We start from the raw sequence: 13,698 nt of genomic DNA, 5'->3' as shown, positions 1-13,698 counted from the left end.
GAAACCAGTCTGTTGTTCCATGTCCAGTTCTAACTGTTGCTTCCTGACCTGCATATAGGTTTCTGAAGAGGTAGGTCAGGTGGTCTGGTATTCTCATCTCTTTCAGAATTTTCCACAGTTTATTGTGATCCACACAGTCAAAGGCTTTGGCATAGTCAATGAAGCATAAATAGATGTTTTTCTGGAATTCTCTTGCTTTTTCCATGATCCAGCGGATGTTGGCAATTTGATCTCTGGTTCTTCTGACTTTTCTAAAACCAGCTTTAACATCTGGAAGTTCATGGCTCACATATTGCTGAAGCCTATGGAAGCAAAAACTTATGTTTTATGCCTTTCAAAATATAGCAGTTATATTGTTCATCCTTCAAGCATTAAAAAATACACAAAGGAGAAAATATCCATTGTTGTTTCTATGCTGTTAAAATGTAAATTAAAAACATGGTTATAGATTAATGATGTTATAGGACATAACACGAACCTCCCACCTAGCCTTCCCCCAAATATAACCTGGGATGTCACTCAAATATCTAGGCCTTGACTTCTTTACAGGCCAAATTGGAGGAGTGAGTCAAATCATCTCTGAGATATCTTCTAGTTCTAAAATGCTGAATGTCATTGAGTAATTTAATCCTAATAATGACAAAAACCCAGAAAATTCCATGCATCGTTCAGGCTAGTGGGGAAAAGGTCTCCTGTTGTCTCCAAGGGTAAGTTTCTGTATTGAAAGTTTCTCTTCCTGTATGGACATTATATTGTGTCTAGTAGATGAAGAAGGAGCTGAAGGCTTCCCTGCTGTGTGCTCTCACTGTTCCTCTGTGTCTTTTTTTCAAGAGTGCCCTGCCTGTGTTGTCCTGTTAAAGTGCTGGCAGTGAAGTACAGGGAGCATGTTTTCCTCCTGATAATATCCTTGCTGGACTTAGGACATTCTTTGGTAAATGATAAGCTCCAAAATCCCACTCCAGTATTCTTGCCTGGAGAATCACATGGACAGAGGAGCCTGGCAGGCTACAGTCCATAGGGTCACAAAGAGTCAGACATGACTGAAATGCCTTAGCACACACACATGCCCACAGACTCCTAAGTGCTTCATTGTATTCTCTCTTTGCTGCATTCCCCCCACCCCATTTTCCACTCAGAATGTTTAATTAAGAGAGCATGACCTATATAGAGTGCATTTAGAGTGTTCCTTCTGGAGCCTTGCTCATTGTGACAAGCTTGTGAGCCCCCACAGGGCACAGAACTCGTGGTCTCTGTCTTTTATATCTTAGTACAGAATGTTGGTCAGAAGCCTTTCTCAGAGTTTCTGGCCCACACAGAAGTGGAAGACGCCTGGAATAAGAATTAGGAGAGTGGAGTGTGTGTCCAGTTTTGGCTCTGTTGCTTTCTGGTCTTGGAACATCAGGCACATTCTGGAACCTGAATTCCTCAGTTGTTGTCTTTGAAATCATGGTGACAAATCCTTGCTGTGCTTTACAAAGCTGACAGTAGGTGTGGACATGCCCTTTGCCTCGTATAGTTCTATCCAGACAAATGTTTTCTACGTTTTATGGTGTCACTGCTCACCCACCCAACAGAACTCCAGTGCAGAGACCCATGATCTTACCTCATTGCCCCAGAAGATTTGTTGTGATGGTAAATAGTCCTTTATGACTGTCCTCTGGCTGTTGTTTCCTGTTTATCTAGTCCTGTGATATTTGCTTAGCAAAGCAAGAGGACTATTAATATTTATAGATACAGTCAGCCCTTTGTATCCATGTATTCTTTGCATCTACCAATTCAGCAACTGCACATGGAAAATATATATATTTTTAAATTCCAGAAGGTTCCGTGAAGCAAAACTTGAATTTGCTGGGCACCAGCAACTGTTTGCATAGAATTTATATCATGTTAGATATTATAAGCAATCTAGAGATGAATTAAAGGGAGGATATGTGTGGGTTATAATCAAATACTAGGCCATGTAATATAAGAGAGTTGAGCATCTGTAGATTTTGGTCCCAAAGGGGTCCTGGAACCACTGCCCCCCAAACCATCCCCCCATGGATATGGTAGAGTGTGACTGCAAAGAGGCACCACATGCTGAAATTACTAAGTGTATAAGTGTAAATGAGGAGGGGGGAGAGGGGGTTAGTGCAGAAATGACTGGAGAACACCAATGACTAGTAAGTTCCCTGATTGTCATCTGGTTGATGCTATTTCATTCAGCAAGTAGGTTTTTAGTCACTAATTTAGAGCTGCTTTATCTATAGTAAGAGCTCAGTAAACAATGTTGATTAAATAACAAATGAAAATATGAAATAAAATGAAGCTTTCAATAGGTGAGCACTTAGAAAAGTTATGCTTATTCATATTCGAGGGCCAATCATTTACATTTATTGCTGTGGTCAACACGTCCAGTCTAGAAACAGACGCTCTGATCAAGGAGCAGAGTGAGGGGACCAGGAGTTAGGGGACACCCCAACTGTGTGTCATGTGGGGTAGGTTGGGTAGGGAAGGGGATAGGGAGGGAAACTGGGTCCTGTGTTTCCTGGTCACAGTGGCTGTTTTGTACAGTGAAGTAGTATCTTTGGGTCAGTCTGTTCCACCCAGTTTAGGTGCAAGGCCTGCAGTGTCTGATGGGGCCGGTGTGTCCTGATTAAATCCCCAGCCATCAATGCAAGAAGCAAAAGAGAAAATTGTGTCTCTGTCCATCCCCCCTGCTCTGGTCAAAGTTTATCCCTTGGTGGGAATGGGAGTTCAGTGCAGTCCAGCTAGTGTGCAGGTCCTGGAAACTTGTCATGTTCCCACCGTAGCAATTTGACTCTTTAATAAGGAAAGTTATGTCTGCTATTTTTGCAGAATCAGGAACATACTTTGTTCAGCTGTGTAATTTTGATTACTTCATGTAATACTTGTGATATATTTTTCCATGTCATTAAACGTTTTTTTTAGTAGCATGATTGAAGTTATTTATTGTAAAAATGTGATCATACATAAAGCAGAAGTGTGATGAAGCCCCACAGGCCATCACCCAGCTCTCATGGTTATCAGCATTTTTAATGCTGAAACAGCTTCATCACCACCCTCATCATCCTTGCTTTATGGACCGACATGAGATAAATTCCTGGCATCATGCCATTTGAATCTCAGGTACTTAAGTATGCATCTCAAAAATGTAATTTTTAATATGCTGGAATGCCATTATTATATTGAGTGTAAATAGAAATTGCTTAGGGTTAGGGTAACCCTAACCTGCCAAGACAACACTAGTCTGTTAAGTAGGCATTCACAGAGCTCTCTGCCACCCTAGATGAGAACAGGTCCAGGCTGACATGATATGACCCTTGCGAAGTCCTCAGGTCTCTTTTCCCAGAGGGACAAGCATGAGTGCTTGGTGGGTAAGCTGTGGATTGGACAGCTTTCCTATGGGATCCCTCATTTGGACTCAAGGAAGCCTGAGACCCATAAGAAGGCACCAGCACTGCCTGGGATAGCTGGAGCGGGCCATTTGGCCACATGCATCAGTAATCTGTCAAAATTCATCCCTTGACCCCAAAGTTTCAACTCTGGAAAATATATCATAGATAAATATCCAAAATGAAGCATCACAAGCATCCCCCTCATCGACTAAACTTATCATGTTTGTCAGCCTCTGTTGTGTTGACTCTAAATGACATGTGGGTTTGGGAATGACAGCTTGATCTTTAATTGTAGATTTTTCAGTTGGCCTTTTTCTAATGGGTTTCCCATCTATTCACTAAGTAAACACTTAAGGATTGTGATTTTCAAATTTTGTCATTTCTTTGCATTTTTCAGTCTACTGAAGACTTTTCTTTAATCGCTCATTTAGTCTCTAAGTCAATGTCCAACTTTTTGTGACCCCATGGACTACAGCACACCAGGCTTCCCTGTTCTTCACCATCCCCCAGAATTTGCTCAGATTTATGTCTATTGAGTTGGTGATACTATCTAAGCATCTCATCCTCTGTTGCCCTCTTCTCCTTTTACCTTTAGTCTTTCCCAGCATCAGATTTTTTTTTTTCCAGTGAGTCAGCTCTTCACACCAGGTGGCCAAAGTGTTTGAACTTCAACTTCAGCATCAGTACTTCCAATGAATATTCAGGGTCAGTTTCCTTTAGGATTGATTGGTTTAATCCCCTTGCTGTCCAAGAGACTCTCAAGAGTCTTCTCTAGCACCACAGTTTGAAGGTATCAATTCTTTGGTGTTCAGCTTTCCTTAATCACTAGGTATATTTTATTGCCCCCAAATACAGTTCATACTGGAAAGGTAGTATGATTTATTTCCCATGAATTTTGTTATTTGTGGCAATTTGATGCACTTGCATTCTCCAGTGACATCTACTGTGTTTTACTTTTCTTTTTCCTTTTCATCTATTGAATGTGTTTGAGTGATTATTCTATAATAACATGACTTCTGATGACTGTATAGTAAGCTGTCATCTATATAAAGCTATACTTTTTTTTAATCTATGTCTTTGGACATTTCAGTTTTTTCTTTTTTTTTTTTTTACTAGTAACAAGCCATTTTTTTTTTTTTTTTTTTTACTGTACCAGGAACTGTGCTGAGAAGTTTATATGTGTTACCTCATCTAATCTTCACAGTAATCTTGTGATACTTCATTTTGGTTATTTATCTGTGATAGATTTTCCAGAGTTGAAACTTGGCAGTCAAGAGGTGAATTTTGACAGATTACTGATGCATGTGGCCAAATCTCCCCCTCCAGCTATCCCAGCCAGTGCTGATGCCCTCTTAAGGGTTTCAGGCTTCCTTGAGTCCAAATGAGGGATCCCGGAGGAAACAGAGCTCACTGCTGGTTTGGTGGTTCTTGAAAACCCCACATTCTTCCCCAGGCTGCCTGTTTTAGGATACGATCCTTAGGGTCTTAATGTAGACGCCTCAAGCATTCCAAGGAGGAGTCCTTTTGCTGACCTCCTGATGCCGTCAAGAAGGCCTTCCCAGTTTTAAGCGGGAGAAGTGTGTGCAGACAGGTTAGACTATAGGAGAGAAAAATGGGAAGAGTGGAGTGGAGGCCATGGGATGAGCCCTGAAGCATGCATACTTAGCACACTGAGCAGAGAAGCCAGTGAGGGCTTCAGGAGACTGTGGCCAGCAAGGGGGGAGACAATGGAGCATCGGAGGATGAGAGAAAGGTGTTCTAAGGAGTCAGAGTGAGTCAACAGTGAGAATGTTCTGAGGGCACGGGCATGGAGTGAGAATGTCTTTGGTGTCATGCTGGTTACCGGTGTCTGTTGCACTCAGCATGGTGGTCAGATTAGACTTGTCAGCGCAGAGTGGACCGAATCTGAAAGGGGGGCCAGAGGCAGCAGGTGTAGGTAATTCTAGCTGGCAGGCTTTTCTTTATCTTTCTCTAGTATTTATTTATTTAGCTGCACTGAGTCTTAGTTGCAGCATGTCTGACCAAGGATCGAACCCTTCATCCCTGCATTGAGAGGGTAGAGTCTTACCTACTGGACCACCAGGGAAGTTTCTGGCAGGTTTTTTTCTAATTGAAGTATAGTTGGTTTAAAATATTGTGTTAGTTTCAGGTATACCATACAGTAAATCTGTATTTTTGCAGATTGTAGATTATTGCAAGATATTGGGTATAACTCCCTGTGCTATACAGTAAATTCTTATTGCTTATCTATTTTATGTATGATAGTTTGTGTTTGTTAATCTCATGCCCCAAATTTGTCCTTCCCCACTCCTTGATAACTATGAGTTTGTTTTCTATGTCTGTGAGTCTGTTTCTGTTTTTTATACATTCACTTGTATTATTTTTTAGATTCCACATATAAGTGATATCATATAGTATTTGTCCTTTCTTTCTGACTTACTTCACAAAACATAATACACTCTAGGTCCATCCATGTTGCTGCAAATGGCATTATTTCATTCTTTTTATGGCTGAGTAACAGTCCACTGTATATGTGTGCCACATCTTCTTTATCCATCAGTGGACCTTTAGGTTGCTTGTATGTCTTGGCTATTGTAAATAGTGCTGCTGTGAACATAGGAGTGCATGTATCATTTTGAATCATTTTTCTGGGATACATGCCTAGCTGTGGAATTGCTGAGTCATATGGTAGTTCTATTTTTAGTTTTTGAGAAACCTCCATACTGTTTTTCATTGTGGCTGCACCAATTTACATTCCCACTAACAGTGTATGAAGGTTCCTTTTTCTCCACATCTTCTTCAACACCTTGTTGTTTGTAGACTTTCTCATGATATAGCTAGTATTTTTGATGTGAAAAGAAACCAAGAAATAGGACAGTAGCTGGTAGTAGGGAATGATGTGGGATCAGGGAGACTTTTTAAAAACTTAATGTATTTGAGATTCTGGAAATGTCTGGTCAAGAAGGGTATGTTCATGATTCAGAGAGAAGGAACAGTTAAAGAGTGAAGTTTCATGCATGCAGCAAGGAATTCAATTCAGGACACAAAGGGAAGAACTTGCTTTTGTCTGGAGCAGGGTGTCCACCGTGAGGAGGAGGCAAAAGAAGGTGCAGGGGTGGGTATTCCAAGTATACACAGTCCCAGATTCTTCCATGTTCTCAGTAAATAAAACTTTGTAAAAACTTTGAGAAGTTTATCATCTCACTGGAAAGAGTGGTTTGAGGGAGGCAACTGGAAGCCGAGTTGAGAATGCAGAGCAGGGTTGAGCCTTATTGAGGTTTATAGTTAAGATGGTAAAGTGAGAACAGGTAGCACATGTGGTGCTGGGGTATAGGCAGGGGACAGAGGGACAGCCAGGCTGATGTGACAGGGAGAGAGGGAATGGGGTGCTGGTATGTGAAGGCTTGGCTGTGGTGGTGGAGTCTAGATTGACCTGGTGAGCAGGGGAGTGACCTCACATGTGACCGTGACTGATTCAGGGCCCATGTAGGGGACAGAGGTTTACAGGAGATTGCAGAACCAGAGCCAGAAGGTAGTGGTTGGGAATTAGATATCCATATATTGATTCATTGGTGATCAGATATGACTTGGTGATTACATGCCAGGCCTTCCTTGAAGTTTTGGGGAAACGTGTTGAACAGACACAGGCATCTGTTGAAATGGAGCTGACATTCCACAAGGAGGAATGGTCTGAGACTCACGTGAGTTTAGGGCCCAAATGCTCTCTGAAGGGTGGAGAGGGTCTTGGGAAAGGGTGGTGGGTGCTGTTTTAAAACCTTATTATAGTTGATTTATAACATTGTGTTAATTTCTGATGTGCATGCATGCATGCTAAGTTGCTTCAGTTGTGTCCAACTCTTTGCGACCCTATGGACTGTAGCCCACCAGGCTCCTCTGTCCAAGGGATTCTCCAGGCAGGAATATTGGAGTGGGTTGCTATGCCCTCCTCCAGGCGATTTTCCTGACCCAGGAATCCAACCTGTGTCTCTTGCATCTCCTGCATTGGCAGGTGGGTTCTTTACCACTAGTACCACCTGGAAGCCCAGTTTCTGACGTACATCCAAGTAATTCAGTTATGTATGTACACACACACACACACATTTTTTGTTCAATATTCTGTTCCATTGTGATTTATCACAGAATGTTGAACATGGTTCCCTGTGCTCTATAGTAGGACTTTGTTGTTTATCCATTCGCTATATAATAGTTTGCAACTGCTCATTCTAACATCCCAATCCTTCCCTCATCCACTTTGGGTGAGGTGTTTTGGGAAGGGTGGTCAGGAAGGTCTCTGGGTGGAGGTGACAGCTGAGCAGAAACATGGATAAAGTGAGACAGGGTGGGTCTTACAGACGTCCTGGGCAGAGCTCTCTGTTGCAGAAGCCCCAGGGAGGGCTGTTAGGTGCTGGAGGGGGAAGTGGTAGGTGAGCTGGGGGTGGGGTGGGGGAGACAGGAGGATGCAGGAGGTGAGATCTTTTTCAGTCATGGCTTCAACCCAAGGAAGGGTGACAGGGAGCCCTGAGGGCTGAGTGAGCTCAGACCCGGGCCTGATGCAAGCAGTCAAGCTCCTTGCGGTGGACAAGACAGTTTCTGTGGGGGTGAAGAAGGCATGGGAGGCAGGGCTCAAGGTCACGGGTGAGTTACCTTCCTAAGTGCAGGTGACAGTGATAGTAGGCGTTGAGGTGGAGACCAGGGTGGTGAGGGATGAGGTGAAGGACTTAGTGGGGGAGAGAAGGACCAGAAGGAGTGGATGCAGAAGGAAGAGTGAGGAGAGTTTCAAGGGAGCAGAGGGTTTTGAAGGAGTCAGGTCATCTCAGAATTGCTTGTGGGATCAAGAACCCCTTCTCCCCCATTCCCTGTCCCTGAGATGTGTGGGATTTGACATAAATGTCTCCATCTGAGAGGCTTGTGAGAGGAAGCCTCCAGGGCACCTGGGCTGTTGTGAACACAGGACTCCAACCGCAGGGCGAGTTTGCCACAGAGAGAGCTGGAGTGCTGGAGGTGGGGTCCCAGGGTGCTGTGGTACAATGGCCTTCAGCACAGGCTGCTGCCCAGGGATGGGAGCTGGAGCTGAGATGCTCAGGTTGAAGGGTGTTTGCCCCTCAAGGCACGAAGCTCTGGTGCTGTGGTTCCCTCTTTCCCATACTGCTCCCCAACCACTTAAAAAAAAAATATTGTTTTGGCTGTGCTGGGTTTTCATGGCTGCACAGACGCTTTCTCTAGTTGCATGGGCAGTGGCCTGCTCTTTGTTGAGTCTTCTCACTGGCGGTGTCTCTTACTGTGGAGCTTTATGGTGTGCGAGCTTATGTAGTTTAGCTGGTGGACTCGGTAGTTGTGGTGCACGGGCTTAGTTGCTTTGCAGCATGTGGAATCCTCCTGGACCAGGGATTGAACCTGTGTCTCCTGCATTGCCAGATGGATTCTTAATCATTGGACCACTAGGGAAGCCCTCTCCCCACTTTTGATAATTTTTTGACTCGATGCACACACACATTTTTTTCACTCTTGGACATACACACACAAACACAAGACCCGGTCTCACATGTTTTCTTTCATATACAAGATTGAGTTATAGGAAAGACTTAATTAGCCTTCTGACCATTTGCAGACCTACTGTAAGATGTATTTATAAAATGGGTTTATTGTAATAATAATCAGTCACTTGAGAACTGAGGGATATGGTTTCCTAAGTGTGGATCCAGTGAGGTGCAGACAAATTTAAGTTCTATAGGGAAAAACTTTTTATTTCCCCTCAGAAAATGTCCTGGGAGACCAGCAGATGTTCTCTACTGACCTATAGGAATGTGGAAAAGAGCCTCTTTTGCCCTGCTCTGTTATTCTGTGTATCAGAAGTAGATCTTGACCCTTTAGTTTTTGTTTTACAAACAGAAACAGGAAGAGACACAAAAATTGCGTGGCTACTGTCCTGCAGAGCTGAGTGTGTATACGTTTGAAATTTAGATGTGACTGATATGCAGAGTTGGGCCTGGCTTTCACAGCCACAAGCCGAAAATGCTTTTTACATTTTAAAAGTTTTTCAAAATAAAACCCAACCAAGGAAGAACATAAACAGGCTTTCCATAGTCCTTAAAGCCTAAAATATTTACTATTTGGTTATTTACAGAGAGTTTGCTAACCCTGGTCTAGACTGATAATTCATTTCCAGTTTCAAACATGATGTGAACGAGTCTTTGTCATAGAATCGTTGCACTGTATTCATTCAGAAATCCTAAAAGTATTCGCTGATGCTTCTTATGTACCAGTGGCCAGGTTTGAAGGATGTCTGCTTGCTGTCAGAGAGTTTATGTTTTAGTAAGGGAGGCAGATATTAAACAAATAATTGCACAAATAATTAACTAAAATAATTAATGACAGAGGAGCTTTGAAGGTTGCCAAAAGAGGGCAGATGGGGGTCTCTGGGAGCTTTTCTGGATAAGTGGCTTTAACCTAAATTTGAAGGTTGAACCTGCTCATAGAGGAAGGGCAGGAGCAGGGCAGGAACTGAGCAACAGCTGGTGGCTGGGAAGGAGACTTCCTGTTCCTTGCACCAGAGTCAGTCAGTGCGAAGCCAGTGGGATCATTTCCGAAGGATAGTAAGTTACAGAGGGAATTGTGTTGGGACAGATGAGGGACTGGGCCTATGGGTCTTGGCTCCGGGTGACCAGTGACATGGACACTCCTGGATCCCCCTCCCGAGTCCTGCTCTCCCCATGGCCAAGACTCAGAGCCCTGGGCCCAGTGGGCCCAGACACCGCTGGTGTCTCCCCTCTGCGTGCTTCTATTCTCTAGTCTCTTCTAGGAAACGAATAAAAGCCTGAAATGTGGGCCTATCCTAGAGTGATATTTCTGAGGCGCATGTGAGAAAATGTTGCGTTTCTGTCACTTCAGGGTGACTTTTCTGCTGGCCAGCCCTCTCCGCTTCCAGGGGCTGGTGCCTATCTCCCTCTCGCCCCCTACCCTGCCCGCCGCCCACCGTTGCCATACAAGACTGTGAATATCTGCCACTGACATTTCTTAGCCCAAATGGGGGCTCCTGGACGCCTCCTCAGAGAGCTTTGGCGACGGCAGGAGGATTTCCAAGGAAACCCAAAGCCTGCGGCTTCTTCCCATGGCAGAAGATGGAGGGCCCATCGCGTGGCCCTTTGTCTTCGGGGGCAGGAGGTGTCGGGGGAAGGGAGAGAGAGCTGGAGGTGACCTTCCCCGTGTGGTACCTGGGCCGCCCACGGCGTCCTCTCTGCGCATGGCGCTCGGCGTAGCCTGGGCAATGGCGCCGCCCCAGCTGTGTTTCCGCCTCTCCTCAGGGAGTCTGAGCTGGGGACCTGACAGGGCTCCTGCCTAACGACCGTGTCTCACCTGCAGGGAGAACTCTGCTGGAGAAGCTGTTCAGCCAGCAGGAGAACGGGCCTCCAGAAGAAGCAGAGAAGTTCTGCTCGCGGATCATCGCCATGGGGCTCCTCCTTCCTTTCAGCGACTGCTTCCGGGAACCGTGCGGGCAGAACGCCCAGCCCAGCTCAGTTCCGTTTGATGTAAGTAGGAGAGTTGACAGGACTCACTGGCTGAGAAGCAGCTGCAGTGGCAACCGCGGCTCTGATGTGTGTCTGCCCTTCGCCCCACCCTCATGTGATGCAGGCCTCCCTGCCCCTGCCCCACAACAGCTTAACACGTCTGTTTCCTTTCTGAAGAGGTTCTTAAGTATATTTGTCAAACTTCTTTTTCTTAATAGATGGCCACTCTCAGCAGTTTTCTAGCCTGCTTTAACCAGTGATGGGTTTTGAGTGGCTCTGAGTTAGTGTTTCTGACTTTACTGGTCATGGATGTACCTTCAGAAGCAGCTCCGAGGGTGGAAGCTTTGTTCCCAGAGGTGGCAGGTTTCTGAGGGCCTTGCAGCGCTATTCCCATGTGTTCATAGCTCATCTGTGTACTGACTGTTGACACGAAGCAGTCCCGCCTACTTTCTCCCTGGCTCCCACTCACCAAGAGGGTTAATTCTGCAGAACAACCATTCCAGGCTGTTTCATAATTCATAACAAATGACAGCATAGCTGGGTTATTGCTTTCAAGGCAGAGGATTGCTCATCTTCCTCAGGTATGTGGTACATGTGTGACCTTGGGGGCTGTGATGAGTGGGCATCTAAACCCAGATGTGTGAGAATTCCCAAACAGGATTCTCTCATGAGGAAAGTGGAGAACCTTGGCTCCCTGTGTGGAGCACGGAGTTTGTGCCATAGAGGAGTGGGTCTCATCCATGTGGGCTGCTTATGCCTGTGCCCTGCTTCTGATTGCACCCCTATCTCTCCCTGTCTCTTCTGCGTGTGTGTACCATTGAACAAGGGTGCTGTAGTGAGGAGTGCTGAGAGATACTGGAAATGAGCCCTGGTTGAGATCAAGAAGAGAGAGTAAATCCCAAAATGTCCATTTGAATCTGTTTTTTTTTTTTCCCTTACTATCCTTTACCCATCACAACTGTGGTCTCCCTTCAGTTTTAGGAAAATGAACCACATAGATATATTGTGAGATCTTCTTAATACTTCCCATGTGAAAGAAGATTCCCTGGGATGTACTGTGATTTGTGAGGCTTTCTTCTTAAGATTGACTGATCCATCCATCCATCATCTATCATCTATCTCTGTATCTATCATGTCTATATCAATCTGTATCTATCACTTATTATCTCCATCCATCCATTCATCCATCCACCCATCTGTCTATCTATCTGTATGTCCATTCATGACATGGCAGCTAACCACTGCTCAGTAGATCTTTTTCTTTTGTGAGAAGAATTGGATAACTAAAAGCTTTTCCTCCCTTTCCCTTTTTGAGAGCTGTGTGTGTTATCACAGGGATAGAACCTGGAGACTGTTGTGGGCTAAAAGCTTTAGTGAGCTGTGTTCTAGGAGATATATCAATTTGCAACTACAAATTAAAATAAATATGGACAAAGCCAATACTGATCACTCCTAACACTTGCTTTTTGATTAAAGCTATTCCTAAGTTGACTGCATTTTCTTCCCTTAAAGCTCAGAAATAAAGTCTGTTGTTTAGTTGCTCAGTCATTTCTGACTCTTTGCAACCCCATGGACAACCAGGTTCCTCTGTCCATGGGATTCTCCAGGCAAGAACACTGGAGTGGGTTGCCATTTCCTTCTCTAGGGGAAATAAAGTCTATCAGTCAATTAATATGTAATTGAAATAAACTGAAAAGAGTAATCCTATTTCTCCTTTTTAAAAAACCCACTGAACTAGCAGTTTCTTGCTCCCCACCTCCCTCTCTTCTTATGTTAGAGAGCCTAGTAACCCCTCCCAGCCTGGTCGTTGGAGGGTGGCTGGGTATGGCAGAAAGAGTGAAAAGCAAAATAAATGCAGCCCCTTACTATGGTATGAAGTAATTTCCTCAGAGTGGGGAGTTTCTTTCCCCAACTTTGTGTGGTTGCATTTGCTGACTTTATTTGTTGGCTCTGTGCTACCTCTCCATCCCCGCCCTCTGCACCCCCTCCCCCAAGTCAAAGGTAACTCGAAACAAGAAACGTTATTTCATATATTTAAATGGCATATCAACAACAGAAGTGTGCACTCACTGTATACACGGTCGCGGTTTTTCTTCAAAGCCTGGAAGAGGAATCAATATAAACAGGTCTTAGTAGGGGAAGTGGGGAGAATGCACTTTCTGTGGGGAGAGGAGTTTCTGATAATTAGCTTCTCTGCTGGCTTCCAGCTGGGAAGATTCTCTGCTGCTGGGAGATTTTCTAACCAGCCGTTCTCTTGAGGACAGTTGCCCTTTGAGACGGACCAGCCTGTGGGTATAAGCTCCTGAGGGCCCTCTTGCCACCCCCACCTTTGCTTCCTTTCTTGACAGCACTCCCGGCACCCGCCCCCCCACCCCCCACCCCAGCCCGGCTCCATCCAAACAGATCCCAGCACAGGGCTTCCATCTGGATCTGGAGAGCATCCTCATGTAGTTTATGGACTGACCTATATCAGTCAGCCCTCTTGGTTTAGTCCCATGTTATTTTATACATTTTTAGGGCCTACTATTTTGCTTTAGAAATGCTACAGAAAATATGAAAGGATTTCACATTCTCCCTTACATTTTCACTGGGTTAAAATTTCAAGAATACTGAAAGGCAGAGGTTTTTGAGTGATAATATTCATTCATTCACAAATGTTTACTGAATGCTTTCTACATGCCAGGCAGTGTTCTAGGCTCCAGAGAGAGATTAGTGAGCCAGGTCCTGTTCTCCTGAATTACACTCTTCACAGTGGGGTGAGACAACAAACACAAACACAGACACAGGTGAAAGTG

General features: G+C 44.6%; 1 protein-coding gene across 1 annotated transcript in view; it reads left to right on the top strand.

Annotated features, from left to right (window-relative positions):
• Positions 1–13,698, top strand: part of FMN2 (formin 2) — a 363,411-nt gene that overhangs the window by 24,878 nt on the left and 324,835 nt on the right. The window contains exons 5-7 of the mRNA XM_088842479.1: positions 9,875–9,991; positions 10,417–10,702; positions 10,758–10,924. Coding sequence (XP_088698605.1) covers positions 9,875–9,991; positions 10,417–10,702; positions 10,758–10,924 — 570 coding nt within the window. The remainder of the gene's footprint in view (positions 1–9,874; positions 9,992–10,416; positions 10,703–10,757; positions 10,925–13,698) is intronic.

The sequence above is a fragment of the Moschus berezovskii genome, chromosome 12, assembly GCF_049115385.1.
Source record: "Moschus berezovskii isolate FMDL1 chromosome 12, NW_MosBer_1.0, whole genome shotgun sequence".
Taxonomy (NCBI): Eukaryota; Metazoa; Chordata; class Mammalia; order Artiodactyla; family Moschidae; genus Moschus; species Moschus berezovskii.
This window is presented reverse-complemented; position numbering and strand designations above follow the sequence as displayed.